Source organism: Phallusia mammillata, chromosome 1 (assembly GCF_965637545.1).
Source record: "Phallusia mammillata chromosome 1, kaPhaMamm4.hap1.1, whole genome shotgun sequence".
Taxonomy (NCBI): domain Eukaryota; kingdom Metazoa; phylum Chordata; class Ascidiacea; order Phlebobranchia; family Ascidiidae; genus Phallusia; species Phallusia mammillata.
This window is the reverse complement of record NC_137252.1, coordinates 11,868,783-11,885,823: the sequence shown is the minus strand read 5'-3', so window position 1 is coordinate 11,885,823 and position 17,041 is coordinate 11,868,783. Positions and strand designations below refer to the sequence as shown.

The window sequence follows — 17,041 nt, the reverse complement described above, 5'->3', positions numbered from 1 at the left end:
TGATTGTTTTTTTAAGAAAAGTCCTTTTTTTGATTTGTGTCCTTATTTGTCATTGCATTTTTCCTATTCAACCGTGCTCTTATAACACTTACTCTCGTTCAAAAATAAAGTAAGAAACTAGTTTAGTTGGTAAAGCATTGGTTGCATAAAATCAAACAGTTTTTAAAATATTCTTTGGTTCATTTTTTATCAAAAATATCATCAGTTCTGGTCGTCCTTACTTTACCTGATGTAGCAGCCTGGTCACAAGTTTTGGTTATGTTGGTATTTCGATACTGTAACATACTTTGTCAGCATCTGCTTCTACCAAAGCCTTCACACTGAACGCAGCAGTCTTTGATATCGCAAACGTTATTTGTAGACACCCGGGCATCAAATATGTTTCGTTAATGAACTTCGACTTTCCGACTTCAAACAAGTTTTGGTGAAAGAAGGAATACAGGCAGAGTTTATAGGTGGAGTGCTCGTCTGTAACAACAGTGTTGCAATCAAAAGGGTAAGTTTGTTGAAAATGTTAGTCCGGGTAGCGGGTCACATAATGAATTATGCGAGTATGAAGTTTGTTAGTGTTGTTTTTTTAGACCATGATTTTTGACAACAAATCTTGTCTTAATGAATTGCTTATTTTATATTTAAATATTTCATGTACCGAAGTTTATTCGGTTTGTCGAATTAGCGATTTTTGAGATTTCGGTTTCGGCTAAATGATGTATTTCTATTCGGACGAAAACGAATCTTCATGCACACGACCTTAAAGTGCTCAAAAATAGTAGGATTTATGAAGCTTTATCGTTTTATGCCTACCAGACAAAAGATCAGTAATACATTTAAAAGCTGGCAACGTTGCCTGGGTCAACCTAATCGCCCAAAACTAATATCATATTTTATTACAACTGCCCCATTGCAGTAACACGACTGTTTGCACGGCAGAAAAAGGGATACGATCACATCAATATTTCTTCGCGTGACGTCACAAAGTTTTCGGTTGGTTTCGCCAAACTTGTTCGGCAAAACAGTTGTGATTTCTGAGCCTCATGAGGCAAAACTGCATTTGAAAGAAGTCCTAAAAACGACACAAAATTCGGGCCGTTTCCCAAGTGGTTTATAAAATTATATTTTGGCCCAAGCCGTTGCTGATTAGGTTCGGTCCATCACTCGTTTATAACTAGCCGTTGTTGCATGTAGGCCTACCTATAATGGTAACAATAAAATGTTAAGATATACTTTAATAAGACATTTCATACATTGTTATCTAGAACCAACAAGGTCTAATAGACATGGAGGGTTGCCTTACGGAGGATTACTACGTTATAAGAGATCTACTCTACCAGCAGTACGCCATAGTATGACGCACCTTTTTCCAAGCCCTTTGTTCCAAGGGTGTGTTCGTCGCTCTTCTTGCTACGCCCAACAAAGCATGACGAAAACGTGACGTGGAAAATCCACAGCGTTGTTGTGTTCCGCACTGAGAAAAAGTAGGCGATATGATTGTCGACGATATGGCGTAAATAAAATTGCCCTGCAATCACTAACAGGTTTTATAGGAGGGTTCACCTGCTACACAGTGAATATAGGCAAATTTAGTATGTTCGCCACGATGGAACTAGTTTTAGTTCGTGCCTGCTGTTATCAGTTATATACTGGCTAAGCGATAGCAGAAAGAGAAGAAAGACTGGTTTAGAAACGTGCTTAATTAAATTGGTCGTTTAAAACGAGGCAGGTAAGAGAAGCATTTAAGCAACAGTAATTTAAGAACAAAGCACCTATTTTTTGAAAACTATCGATTTAGTTTTGACACGTTCTATCTGGGCACTTTAATGTAATGACATTTCGTGTTTTTCGAAAAATAAGAGTTGTAAAACCATAGATTATGAAACAATACTGATCAAGAAAAATCTACTTGCGGCCACGAAATGTTTGTTCCGCGCGATGGAAGCATAGAGTCACTAGTCAGCTGGCTGTCAGTCATTACATGTGTAACGACCAACGACGCATCGGCAAACAATAGGAAAAATGCACACGTCAACGTGGAAGGCAGTGATAGGTAGCTTTGGTTCAGGTAAGTCCATCCTCTCTAAATCCAGGTATTTCTGCGTAGAAGGTTAGGAAATCCGCGATTTTGTGAGCGGTAAACAGGACATTTGATGTGACTGTAGGGGTATTTATAGAAGAATCAAAATTTTATTGCGGCTGCATTGTTGCATTTCAAATCTTGCAACTGGATTAAGTTTTGCAGCAAGGATTAGTGTATCAGTTTGGCCGTTTAACTTTGCTAATCTCAGCGACCGAATGAGGCTTAAAAGCAGCTGATCAGTTTGTTTACACTATAATCACTACAGTTACGTCTGCGGAAGTTTAATGGTTTCGTTATTCAGCTAATATTAATCCATTTAGGTTGTGCATTTTTCATGTAACCTGTATTATCTGATGTTTAAGCTTTAAACCTTTACCTGAAAGAAAGTTACAGTAAAGACAGTTATTCATGTTTTTGATGTTGTTTTTGACATAAAAGTTATGGTAATTAATCAGTATTGTTTTTTTAGCTTATATTGCCCATTTTTAACATGAGCAGGTAATTTTGTGTGTGCTAAATCATTCGCTATAGTTAGTAACCATGCGGCGTTATCAAGAAATAGCCCTGATTGCTGGAGTTTTTGTATGGTGCAGTACAGTGTTGTTCCTCTACAGAAGCCAGGACGCCTTGTAAGTATTTTATTAGGTTTGTAATACTGTTGTTCACAAGTTTTTGAACCGTATAAATTACTGGATTTACTTTGCAGATCAATGACCAAAGAAAACCAACATGAACTAGACCGGGCATTTAGCACAATGGAAGAGCTACAAAAACAAAACCTGCAGTTACACAAAATTGTTTCACAATTAGGGTAATTCTCTTCACTTTTTTTCATATTCAAGTGTTAAAAAACTTGAAATTGATACTTGGTGTTATGTCAATCGTAAGTATATGTGTTTTAACACATTTTTTCATGTTTCAGCATGCTAAAAATGGGCAATGTAAGTTCAGCTGAAAGTGACAAGCTGATGAAAGAATTAAGGTCACAGCTGAAACAGTGTCATGGCATCAGGCAGACTGGAAAAGAAAATTTAGGTGCAATTGGTAAGTTGTCAGCTGTACTAATACTTTGCAACAGGGGGATTGCTTCATGTATAGCGACGAAAGTACATCAAGCATGAGATGAATAATTAATGCCAAGATCCTAAAATATTGATGTGCAATTTAGTTTTTGGAATACACAAAACTCTTCCAAGTTATTCTGCATTTAAACAAAGTACCATGTTTAAAATTTGCAGACATTTTAGCTCCAACAAAGGAACATGAGACTTTGAAAAAGAAAATCACTAATGGAGTTGTGGAATTGCTGTATTCCATTAAAACCGAGTTAAACTATTTGAAGAAATCCAATTCTCAAGAGGGTGATACAAAAGATGCTATTTCACGCTTGAGTCAGCAACAAAGGTGAGGGCCTTTAAGCTGCTTACAATGCATGTCACACTTTTCAAACACCAAGCGGGTACTATAACCACCTTCATTTAATTGGTTAAATTCTTCATTATAAAATGCTATTGAATTTATGAAACTTTATTTTACCAACTATGATTAAAAGCGGTAAATACATTTTTATATCAGGTCTATATTGATCGATATTGAAGACTTGGATCAGCTAAACAATGATTGGAAACAAGCAGAATCAAAAGCACTTCGAGATCTTGTGATAAAGCGCATGGAATACATTCAGGTACAATTCAGTATTACCAAAAACGGCCAGGCACTGACATGTGTTTGTGCTGTTAATTAATTAGTGTCACATGTTTTCTCCTAATGTCCCTGGAGAGTTTCTTAATCTTGCCTAATGAGACCAGCTCATTTCAACTAGCACACCATAAATCCCTGATGTGTCAGGTTTGCCAATGTTTGTTTGTTTTTTTAACCACATTGACAGAAATTGGTGTTTAGCCTTAGTACCAGGTTTCTGATTCATCTCAAATAGCAAACAGATTTAACTAACATGCCTTTGCACAACAATAACATTAACCTGTGAAGGCATTCAGTTTTTTGGTTTGGTGTTGTTTAATGTATGATTTTGTCATACCTTTGTGTTGAGTGGTCAAAAAGTTACTTTTAAATGCTACTGGTTACACAGAAAAACAGTCGAATTTCGATCTAAGTTTGTTTTTACAAGCATAAGCCATTACTATTGCTTACATGTAGCCTTGGTGGGTGGTGGCACGTTTTTTAGACACAACAATAGCACGGTTTCTATACCTGGCATATATCCGGTTGGTTGACGCGGAAAAGATTAAATGTGAACAAATGAGGGGAACGTTTCTCTCATAATCTTAATACACACAGTGTAGTCCTTTAAGAAAGACTTTGTTTATATAGAGGCTTATCTTCATTGAACCAATAATGATATATGACTATCTGATCGAGCAAACTATATCGTACTGAAGGCATAAACTTGTTGATTAGTACCAACTTTAATGAGTCAGCGCGTTCGGTCACTGTCAGAACCACTAATGTTGCTTTTATTATACCACTTTGTCACGTCTGCATCTGTTTCCTTCTACTATATTTATACGATTTTAAGCCGTGACTAACGAAGGTTTTTACTCTACAGTTGGTGTGGCTTACTGCCGAAATTATTTCTACTGCCGTGCCTTTTGATTTATTTAGCATTCAAAATTTGTTTGCATGTAGACATTACACTTAACGTCCGTTCTGCTGGGCTCAGCTATTTGCAAATAGTTTTACTATGTAACCACTGAAGGAAGTATTATAAAACAATATTATCTAACATCACAGCATGCGACCTACTGCAATCAAGTAAATACGGTACTTGATTTTTTATTCACATGTACCAATGCGTTGTTCGCGACTTAACAATTTAACTTCAAATTAACATTAATACATACATTGCACGTAACGTCGGGTCAGAGGAAATTGTAGAAACACCGGACCTTTGACAAGGCACGTGGATTTTTTATACTTTTATGCTCTTCTGATATAAATAAATTTCGTGATTCGTGAAGAGGGTCATGACACCACTCCAGCGCCTTTTTCCGTGTTTTGCGCCCAGTTTTGACACCTGAATTTAATTGGAAACTGCATTTAACCTTTAAGTACAAGTCGTACAACTACGTTACAACCTTATACTCTGCTTGACCCCACGGATTGTGCTGCTTCCAACCAAACTGATTTTTAAAGGGTTTCCGTCGTATTACTGATACAGTATTGCCGATGAAGAACTACCACTGTTCCTGTGAAATTTCGTTACTTTGGCAAAAAATAAAGTTGCCAACTTAATAAAATTTAATAATGTGTTTACTTTTTACGCGTTCGAACCCCTTAGCTTGTTTGAAATACGTCGTGCATTTTGTCTACAATTACCGACAAGTAGTGCAATTGCAGTAATAACATGAAATTCTGAAGTAAAAGGGACAGACATTTCGCCTTCATTGTCGTGGGAAAATGTTATTTGTTAATTATTGTACCATAAATATAAAACGAAAGTGTGTTAGTTTCATTGCTAATTTTGGAAATAGACCGACAAAGCAAATTCTTTAGTATGCCTGTGTTAAAAACTGCTGGTAAAGCTATTGTTATTTCAGCACAAAATATCAAGTTCTTTTCTATCTCGCAGAACCCGAAAGACTGCGCGAATGCGAAACAACTTCTGTGTAAACTAAACAAAGGATGTGGATTCGGTTGTCAAGTTCATCACCTCACTTACTGTTTCATGATCGCTTATGGCACTGAACGCACCTTGATAGTGGAATCCAAGAACTGGCGATACGAGCCCGGCGGATGGGAGGTTGTCTTCAAGCCCGTCAGCACAACTTGCACCAAGACGTCGAGCACGCCTGTTGGCTGGAAAGGTAACTCAGGATTTTGCTTGTTTTGCAAACTGACGGACACATTTTCTGACAGGTACCTGTTTTGTTGGCATGTTTTTATCGGAACTCTAAATTGTAGGTGTAATGATCGCTGTTTGACATGTTGCCCCCGTTGCTTAAGGAAACCTCTTAAATACCATAGGTATAGTGCCATGTATGTAATAATGTCCAAAACAAAACTACGCGCCCTTGGGATTGAAATAATTATTAGTAATTCTAATAATATTTAGGTTGAATAATTGCAGTTTGATCGCAGCACTTACAGTAGTGACTAAGCTATAGTTGAGTATGTTTGGATTTTAGTTAGTTTTTCACTGTTAGTTAAATATTGCTTTCTTCCCGAAGAAAATTTGGTTAAGAAGTGTTAGTTTTTGACCTTCTTGATTCCATTAATAAACAAGTTTAATGAAGGCTGCTAGAAAAGAAACCCTTCACCAGAAGTGCAAAACAAATTTGTGTTACATTCGAGTAGTTACTGCCTCGCTAAGACTGATTTTCGTGCCTCTTTGCATCAGAATTGCAGAAGAATCGATAAACCACTAATGGTTACAAATGGCGTCGTCGTCAAATCGACTTTTTGCCGATTTCGATTTGTTTTCTTTTTTTCTGTCCCATTCCAATCCCACCGTCACCTCTCAACTGTTTTCACTTGATCATGTATTTTAAAAAATAAATAAATCGCTGATAATTATGAGTCTCCCTTCATTTAGGAGGGGACGCATTGTTTTCGTTCGTATTGTTTTCTGTCTAAAGCTGGTGTGATGGACTCATTTGGCTTTTTTACCCCTAAATCACAACATTTCAAAAACATTTTTACGTACTGAAACTGAAGTACATGAGCACTAAAAATCGCATAGTTTTATTGTTGAGAGACAGATATAGTTTTCCTATTTGTTAGTAGTACTTCTTTTTTACTGTTTGATATGGGTTTGTTACAGCGTTTTTGTGAAAATAGGTCGTTTCAAACGTTTGTTAATTTGCACACGATTTTCATTGAGATTGTTACTTCTTCAATTACAATGCGACAGTCTCGTGTGCGGTAGATTGGCCCCACCATGACTTACGCATTGCTGTCCTTCGGCGGTTTGCAGCAACGCTTAAAATAAACGATCAGTTGGCAAGGCGCCCTGTTTAAGTGGCCAGCGCCTACCAACACGTTTGTTTGTCAAAATCGCTTCCACTTTGAATCACCCCAGACCGCTTTGCTGTTTCCGAACCGGCCCCAGCCAAAAGTAATACTTTCCCAATTCGGCTGGACAGTCCGGCACCGGAAAAGTTTGTTCGTTAGTATCCGACATGCGACGACAAATCGATAACTCACAAATACTGCGCGTGCGTAGCAATGCCCTTCCTGACAAAGTCGGCCACCGAGGCTTATATTACATTGCATTGTGTTGGTTTAACTGACAGACTGGACCGCGGCAACAAAGGGATTGTGCGATTTTTTTTTGCGGCCAAATAGTGCTGTTTTCCATCACTGTCCGTTTTACGTTGATTGTTGTTTATCTTAAACTGTTGAATGCTATGGCCCAGATGTCGTAATTTTTTTTGAGTGTGACAAACCTTTTTTAAAAAAAAACTCCTTTTAATGTTGTTCGAAACTGAATGAAATGACAATTCATATTTTTTTACGTTTTGAACATAGGCAAACTGTTTATAGTTGCTTTTTTATCACTAATCCAATCAGCAGATCTTTGTTTAAAAAGCACTCCATGCGTCTTTTAACAAGGCCAGATAAAAGTATTTCCTATGCATAGTCCAATATAAACGCAATAAATTTGCAAGAATCGTTACAGGATGACGTGGCCAGCGTGACAGCGATGAGTAATGCGTATTGATCTATGGAATAATCCGCTCCTGTTTAGAGCGTATAATCCCTACTGAAGATTTTGTGATTACTGTTAAGCTATCGTTGTGATACCACATGGCCCATCTGCTGGTTTTTAATCCCTTCAGCAATGTATTGGCTAAAAAACATTTCCAACTGTGGATTTTTTTGTATTCTGCTTTGTGTATCTTGCTACGGACTAGGGAAAAATGAGTTACCGCACGTTGTTGGCATTGCCTTGACGCAAATTTTTTTATTGGTAGCTACATATCGCCATAAAGTTTCTCGACCTTTTTTCTCTCGTATTACGTAGATTTCGGAAATTGCCAGACTTTTTCCATACATCAATTTTACTCCATATAAGATTGCATATCTACATTTGCACTCAAATCACATCATATGTAGTCCTCTGGGGATAAATAGAAGTAAACAATTGTACATTACCAGCCTTTGTTGTCTCTTTGCTGACACAACAAAAACACAAGGCGCCCAACTTTAGATTTTTTAATTTTTAAACGTAAAATTTAGTTGGAAGCCAGTTTTAGAAAGACTCGTCACCTGGATATACTCTGTTAACCTGTTTTTTTTGGCAAAACTTGCCTCGTTCACCTCTTCACGTTTCAACACGTAACCGTCTGGAATTGGCACGTTCTTTGCACTCAAGTCTGCTTGTGACATAACACGTGCTATTCATCACACAAACAACGACGATGCTAAGAGAAAAACTGTCCATATTTTTTAGGTTGTGGTAATGCAATTGTCAAACTTTGGTTGAGGTTGCAAGATTTTGATAATCACAAGAAGGTATAGTTGTTTACATGGATACACGTATATACTCAGCTCAACGACAACCATTGTTATTTGTTGGGCAAATGGGTTATCATTATTCAGGATTGACGACAAAACTCCGTTTACATTCATGATGCAAAAATATCGAGCTGTTGCAATGCCTGATTTTGTACAAACGTCAAATATTGTCTTTTAATGTTGATCGTGGGCTGGATAATGCACCAAATACCTATTAGGACCGAAATAGGCAGTTATCGTCTTTGAACATCTTGCAATCCAATTTGACTTAATGTACTCTTGTTGTATTTCAACAGGTGAATCCGAGTCTAAAGATGTCCAAACGGTTCATCTCCCAATCGTAGACGGGGTAATAAAACCTCCACCTTATATGCCTCTTGGGATTCCCGAAGACCTTGCACCCCGCCTGTTTCGCTTACATGGCAACCCATCTGTATGGTGGGTGGGTCAGTTCATGCGATATTTGCTGAGGCCTCAGAAATGGCTGGAAGACGATTTGTTGAAAGTTGAGAAGGAGTTTGGCTTCGAGAATCCTGCAGTGGGGTGAGTGAATTACATATTATGTGGTATCACAAGAAAGCTATTGAAATTAAATGGCGGATTTGTCTGTTTACCATGGTTTAGATAGGTGTTTTAATTTCGTTGCCTTGAAACACAAAAGTTATGCTGCCTGTCATTTTATGGATTTAAGTGACAACCACAGGCCTGTACCACACCTTGGTGTTTTTACCACTCTGCTTTGAGATATTGTATGATATACATGGGACTATATCATTGCACCCTTAATTGGTTTGAAACGTTTTTTGGACTATAACATAAAAATATTCATATTTGTAAAAAATGCGCCACGTTGTGTTGTAACAAATTCATTGGTTCCCCACCAGGGTGTCGCAGCACCCTTAACGGCCATTTTTAGGGGGGTATCGCTCTTAAAATTATTTATTTAGTACAAATACAGAAATAAATAGGAGCGCTTGTTAGTTGCTCTCGAGGTGAGGAAAGGCCATTCACTTCTATCAATGATCATGGTGCTGCAAAGCCACAATGTGTGTTGTGTTATGTAGTATTGTCGAATCGAACTCGTTAAACCTGCAGCCATTTTGACATGGGCAGACTCCAGTGCGGCCACGACGTGGTCTCGAAATTGTTACATTTTTTGATGTTTGAGGCTTGGGTCGTGAGATGTTCATAATACTCAGATTTGGGTCGCGGTCAAAAACGTTTGAGAACCACTGCCCTAAACAAAAAATTGTCGCAAAAACTGTCCTACGCATTTCAAACAAAATTCGAAAGGCTGTTGGCACAACGTTGTGACAAAATTTACAGAAAGTTCTCCAATGGTTTTCTCCGCGTCTGCTAGCCTTGTGTAACCAATGTAATGTGATAAACGTAATCATAACGTTCCACTTTCCCCCTAACTGCACATATTTTGCAAAACGAGACGTCTTTATAGAATGTAGTCAACAATTCTACAATTATTGTAGACTGTTGATAATTGAAAAGAATGGGTTTTTTTGTGCCGCTGCTCTTTTTGGTATTCAAGTATTAAACATCGTGTCTGAACTTATGCAGAGGATTTTGTTCCTTTGTATTTAAGGTGCGTAAATAATGCAATCATAGCCTTTATATCCAGGAAACGTAGACAACCTTACAATGTCCCCAGTGGTGTAATACCTTGCTGCGACCTTCATAAATATATTCATGAGCCTTATAACGATTCAAATTATTGGCTCTGTTACAAATATAAATCCAGTTCTTGCGCATTGTTTTTTGCAATTTGCTTATTGCATGAAAAGATATGATAGCTATCTTTACGTTACTGTGCCAGGCCTGAATATAGAAAACCCAATAACACTTGGTCATCCACTGTCTGCTTTGCAATTTGAATCTTTTTGGGGTAATTTCAATGCATTCTCACAACAGTAAACCTCTGTTAACCCGGATCTTCGCCTAATTTTGTCATAAATCGACATACAAATGATTTATAATGCGGCAAGGCTTAAACTAATCGACTTCGGTTAATTCGGATCTTCTCATAATCCGCACTAAATTTTCGGTCCAAACAGGCCCGGATTAACCGAGGTTTACTTTATGTCTAAACAAGGTTTCTTGGCGATCTGCGTAAATCAGAAATCATATAGGCGTGTATTGTTTGGGCTACACGACCTTCAAGTACCATTTTTTGCAATTACACAACATTTGATCACTGGAAAACAACCTCTATATTGCTAACATCGAATTTACAAAGGTTAGGTATATATTTACAATCCTTTTTTTGTACTTTCAGTATCCAGGTTCGGCGTACGGATAAGGTGGGAACGGAGGCAGCGTTTCACGGGATAGAGGAATACATGAAACACGTGGCCGAGTGGTTTGACAAGTGCGACTTGCGCTTAGCCAAGGAGCAAGCCGGAACTAAATGTGTACGTCGTGTATATCTTGCCACCGATGAACCAAACGTTCTCCCAGAAGCCGTCGAAAAGTTAGTACTAAGTGTTAAATATTTTTCTATATCGATAGGGGTATATAAATACAGTTCATGGGACAATTAGAAGTGAGTTTTTATTTGGTAGGAAAATCCTGTAAACTAGCAGATGTCTTGTTTAGCCCTACTGCTATTTTGCTTATCTAATGGGGTGTTCAAAAATATTCTCCTTGTATTTTCAGAAAAACCAAAAAAATGTTTTTATTTTAAATCTATGAACGAAATCTGTTCGGTGTCATTGATTTTCATATTATGCATGCAATATTATGAAACAAATAAACCTTGTGGTCATAAAAAATAGGTTTTTGGCTTCATTCTTTAACTTACAATGTGCTGTCACTGTAGTTTCTTACATTATTAATACATATTTTAGGTATCCCGATTACGTGTTCATCAGCGATCAAGCCATCTCGAAATCAGCTGGACTGGACAGCCGTTATACGAAGGCCAGTCTACGTGGGGTCGTATTGGATATATTTTTCCTGTCCAAGTGCGACTATCTGGTCTGTACGTTTTCCTCACAGGTATGACCATGTGTATAAAGTTACTATTAATTAGAAAACAGCGTACTTTTGTATCTTTTGCTTTGTTACATCTATTCAAAGTCATGAGAATGTGCTTTGTTGGAGTAAATTTTGGAAGAACTAGTATTTTGGCAATGTTCGTGTTGCAGAGGCGCGCAATAATATCATTAATGCTTTGCCAAGTCATGAATGGTGCAGCCCCTATATTGAGGCAACTGCCCGGCAATATTTCGGCAATCAAAATTGTCCTTGTCGCGAAAAGTCATTACACACCGACCCTGGGAAGTTGTTTCACTATTTTCGGTGTTTGCGTGCGTGTGCAACCAAGCATGTTATATGCAGCGGTAATTAAGTTGAATTGTCGAGACTCGATTGCAGTAGTAAGTCGGCAATTCAGTGTGGCTTGGTTTTAACATTGTTTCAATTGTGAACTTGCGTTTTAGTACAGAATACAATCAACTAAACAAGGATCCCTTTACGAGCTTTCAGAAATCAACCGTGCCAAAAAAAATTTAATGCTTGTAAAACTATGTTTTTTTTTTCACGACCTACTTGTTAATTTCTACGGTTACATGTACAAGTTTGTGAGAATAGTTTTTTTTCGTTTTTGTATTTACTCATGCAGCAGCTTAAGGTAAAATCGATTTCTCTTGGACTGTTGAACCCGTAGTTGATACGACCAATTTGTATGATGCGCCGCAGAAACTGGGCCTTGAATCTATACTGCCTTCGCGCATATAAGGCGCTGTTTTAAAATACTCAATAATATTAGGCTTGCTCGTTTAAAAAATCCAAAAAAACGCTAATTTTGAATACAAACTGCGTGTATACTTAACAAATATGTAACACATGTTAAATTTGTGAAAAAAATGGGATTAGTTCAGTTAGGACTGAAAGCAAATCATAGCTTTTTAGCTTTTATAGGTTATTTATGCAAAACATGTAACTTTTTACCAGAGAGTGTTTTCGAGTTATAGCGTGCGAAACTCACATTACTAGAAGATTGGAAACATTCTTGCCTCGTAAACCGGCTTCGTTTGCATTAATAGTTAATGCGTATTACAGCTAGAGCGCCTAGAGCATTGGTTCTTAACCTTTTTTCATTGCTGCACCCCTTTCAAATCACCAACCAATTTTCGCACCCTCTGGGTTTTTGTATTTATATAGAATATACCTAACCATCCTTAATGATTCAGCATCCCCGCACCCCCTAGGAACTGTTCTCGCACCCCTTGAAGGTGCAGGCATCCCTGGTTAAGAACCCCTGGCCTAGAGACTGGATGTTACACAGTAACTTTACTACCAGAAGGATATTATGACTATACCACATTGCGATTCTGTTCCTAAGGGTTCAGTGTAGAATGTAGATACTTTGTTACTATATACATTTGTCCGTTAAACTTTGAAATAAAAGGTTTGTCAAATCACTGCACCCACCCAGCATCATACTTGTGCGAAATCATATAACTCCAAAGGTTGCCAACATAACTCTCAATGTAAAGTTAATTTTACCAACCATTGTTAGTTCGACTAGAAGAGAGCGTTTATAAATAGTTTAACGATCTGTTTTGACAACACAGTACCAAACATCCCAGGCATCCAGTGTTAAAGCGAGAAACTCAACAAATTCTTGATGTTATTACACAGGTATGTCGGGTTGCATACGAACTGATGCAAACACTTCATCCCGATGCCTCATCATTCTTCCACTCCCTAGATGACATTTACTACTACGGCGGGCAAACTGGCCACGAGCAAAGAGCCGTTTACCCTCATAACGCTCGGCCGGGGACCAACGAGATAGACCTTAACGTGGGTGATATATTAGGAATAGCCGGCAATCATTGGGACGGCAACTCAAAGGGAACGAACCGGCGAACGGGGAAAGTCGGTCTTTACCCTTCGCACAAGGTTGAAGAGATTATAAGGATTGTCAAATACCCGACATACCCCGAAGCAGATTCAGTGAAGAGTTAGCGACTGGGTTGATGTACTTCCTCACATATCCGGCAGCGTGCCAAGGGTGAACGCGCCTTGCGTGCAACGCAAGTAAAGGTGCGGGTGGTTGTTCCCAGGTGGTCAACTATTATCCAGTATGTCTAATTCAACTATAACACAGACATGCCTTTAACAGTGGTAAAACTCAATTTAAAGCCTTGCGATATGTTTGTAGAGTAATAATGATTTGAAAATGTGGTGTAGCTGGACTTTCCCGTGTTTTAACAAAACAAAAAGTAGTAAACCATTTGGGAACGTGGAATTTTTGAATTCATGCGCTTTAGCGCCACCTGTCGCCCATTGTGCCTAGTTATAAGTTGCCGTGAAGTCTGCGCCCGAATTTCTTCAATTGTATGATCGATTTTATTTTATCGAATTTCTTCATTTTTGAAGTAGCGTTTTTATTCGTAGATTAGCGCGTGTAGATTTGTTTTTTCGCTTGTTTTTCCATGTGCAGTTTTAGTAACCTATCTTCAAAATGGTTTTAGGAGATTCTTCACTTAGCGTTGCAGCGAATTCGGGGGGTTCCCCTCACGGCTGCGCGCAAATTTCTTCAGATAATCATTGTCTCATGAGTTTTGTTACGTTTTTAGTTTAAAATGTGTTGATAATAATCAGGAGCAATATCGTGCAGTGCGCAAGGTTGCATATTATTACAGAGTAAAACCTCTTTTTTGACCAATTTATTGATTGTTTTTCGTTTTTGTTGATTTTACTTTAAATCGTGATTGTTCCTGTTTCGTTCCCGATCTCAACGCTTCAATGGTTGGAAAACCACTTTTCTTCATATTTTGTATTTTCTCATATGTATGTTTATGCTTCATACTAATCCCGTATGCAAACGAATTTATTATTTTGCTGTAGCATTATTCTTTTACTGTGTTTTTATTTCAATGCTTTTATCGCTGTAGACCCCAAACTAGCACCTAAACAATTACAAATTAAGATATAGTTAGACTTTGACGTCGTAATCTAAAATCGATACAGTGGCTCATTTGATTGTATAAATAAGCTTACGATGTAGAATATAGTGAATAAGATAAATAATGCTTTTTAACGTTAGAAATTAAATACTAGAGTTCTTTACCTTGGTGCTTTGCTGCACAAAAGGATCCACTTTAAAACACAAACAATTTATGAAGCAAAGAATAATTTGTAAAACTGACTTTTTCAAATCATTTGTGCAGCCTTCATTTTATCACAACCTGGATTTTGAAATTTTGCGAATGCCAACCTTAAAAATTTTACCGTTTTTCGTCATTTCGTTGTTTCTTTCTGTGAAATGTTTGGTTGAACTTAGTCCCTTTCTACCCCACCGTTGAAAACAACCTAGGTTGAATCCATATGAGCAGCCTTTGTTTCTTACTTAAATTTAGTTGAGCGATAACAGATTTTGCATCGTCAATATTTCTCTGGTACGCATATGATTAGAGTAAGATCATTTCTGGAATAATATACAATTTTCTGATACGTCTCACGGTTAACAACTAAACCTCCAATACTAAATATTGTTTTCTAATCATAGAAATCAATGTGAGTTCGCTCTTTCACCGGTTTTCCACTCGCAACTTGTGTTCAAACGTTTGCTAATTTCATTTTGCCAAATTCCCAAATCTAGTTGGGTGAAATGTGTGAAAAAAATGCGTTTTCTATATAGTTATACGTAGAAATTCCCTCTATAACACAAGCCAGGCTCCTAATTCATAGCACTTTGTCTTACATATCATTGTAAGAGTATGAACCTTTTCGCAATCGAGGTTATTGAAGCATTATCTTATTCGTGTTATCATTGTGCAGCAGCTGTGTTTGTTTTCAAAATGGAAGGGAAGACATTTCAAATACCTCAAATATTCGAGTGCACTCCAAACCGATACGAGCAGAGCTGCGAGCTCTCTGCTGCCGTTTGGCGGACTTTGCTGTACGCAAAAGCTTTTGTGCCCTTGAATTTGCTTTGCGTTATATACAGTCCTTAATAAAGAGACATGATTTCAACCAAGAAACTCTGCTATTATTGCCCATCAGGATAACTTTCAAACAGGTTTAAATCGGAATCAAAAATCGTCGATTTCGCCAGATTTAAAAAAAAAACATATAGCCTTTGCGAAATGCGAAAACTCACCGGAAACCGGATTTTTCTTCGATATTTTTAGCCCCCAAAATTTGAAAATTGGGTCAGAATTTCTGGTTTTCGATCCCGGTTTAAACCGTTTTGGACATTCGGTAAGCGACTAAAACCGGCCAGAACCAGTTTGAAACAGAAATATTCCGTCGAAAACCCGGCAAAAACCGGATTTTTCTTCGATTTTTTTACCCCCAAAATCAAAACAAACCGGAAAGGCCTTAGTTTTTTCGAAAATCAGGTCGAAATTTATGGTTTCGATTCCGGTTTAAACCTAAATTCACTTCCTGTATAAAACGGAGTTAATATAATATCACAAAAAAATAGTTTCTGTGCTTAAATATTTTATGCAATTGATATGTCGCAGAAGAGATAGCTAGCAGTTTTTGAGTGGTTGTAAACCAATTGTAGATCGCAGTAAATATGTTCCGAGTTCGAACTGACATTGCTCACAACCATAAATTTTCAGGAAATCCCCCTAGTGTTAATATTGATTGACGTTTCCCCAGCAGTTATTGCACAACGAAAATTCCCAATCCATTATATTGGTCGTTTAATTTGAACGTGTGTGGTAATAATAGAACATTGAAGTAAAATTGCTGCAAATTTTTTTTCTTTATAACACTCACTTTCGTACGATGGCCATTTTGGCCACAGTCTTGAAACGAAGAAAACAGACTGCCGCACAAAAACACATTAGCTGAAAATCTGATAATAAAAAGTGATAATGGCAATATTTAATGTACTTTATACATACATTCTATTTTAGAAATTTCTGGTGGATAAAGCGAAATATACGTTATGAAAATCATTAATTTGTGATATATTCCACAACTATATTAGTATTGAAAACGGTCGTTATAAATATATAGTGTAATTAGTTTAAGTTTAAATGTACTCTATCATCGAGTGCGGCAAAAAAAGTTTTGAGTAAAAAGATTAATAATAAACGAGAAGTGAAACAAAGAAAACCAAATAGGACAAAACAAGGTTCTGGGAGGGTCCCTAAACTTAAACCGTGTTTTTATAATAACAAATATTCCAGTAACAACGACAATCCTTTAGCTTGGCTTCCTCCATCCCCTCCAGCAACTCGTGCTTTTAACGCCGCAAATCAGCTGTTTGCCTTGTATGTCAACCTCGGCGCCTCTGTAAGTCAGCTTTGGAGTCACAACTTTTTCTGCCTGTGGAGTTTTCGGGCAACGATTACTGAATCACTTTACTGCGCGTTTTGACCGAAAAATCGCCCCTTAGGGACGACACAACTCTTGGTTTACAAACAATGGAAAGAAGTGACAACAGAATCAAACACTGAGTTGTGTCAGGTGATGTCACATAAACATAATAAAGACGGAATTGATTCG

The 17,041-nt window shown here is 37.6% G+C and overlaps 2 protein-coding genes across 3 annotated transcripts in view; both read left to right on the top strand.

Annotated features, from left to right (window-relative positions):
- Positions 1-1,528, top strand: part of LOC145203953 (cleavage and polyadenylation specificity factor subunit 2-like) — a 35,804-nt gene extending 34,276 nt beyond the window's left edge. The window contains exons 20-21 of the mRNA XM_080076339.1: positions 362-496; positions 1,257-1,528. Of these exons, the coding sequence (XP_079932465.1) occupies positions 362-496; positions 1,257-1,349 (228 nt within the window). The 3' untranslated portion in view covers positions 1,350-1,528. The remainder of the gene's footprint in view (positions 1-361; positions 497-1,256) is intronic.
- Positions 1,529-2,518: 990 nt separating this feature from the next.
- LOC145203961 (alpha-(1,6)-fucosyltransferase-like) lies at positions 2,519-15,550 on the top strand. 2 transcript variants are annotated; one of them, XM_080076350.1, is made up of 10 exons: positions 2,519-2,703; positions 2,781-2,885; positions 2,997-3,118; positions 3,313-3,478; positions 3,650-3,758; positions 5,664-5,898; positions 8,848-9,094; positions 10,839-11,033; positions 11,410-11,560; positions 13,208-15,550. In XM_080076350.1, exons 1-10 carry the CDS (start codon positions 2,615-2,617, stop codon positions 13,535-13,537), a joined length of 1,749 nt encoding a protein of 582 aa, XP_079932476.1. In that variant the 5' UTR covers positions 2,519-2,614; the 3' UTR covers positions 13,538-15,550. The 2 variants fall into 2 exon arrangements, with proteins under 2 accessions (XP_079932476.1, XP_079932483.1); XM_080076357.1 differs by having other exon boundaries at positions 2,660-2,719.
- The last annotated feature ends 1,491 nt before the right edge of the window (positions 15,551-17,041 follow it).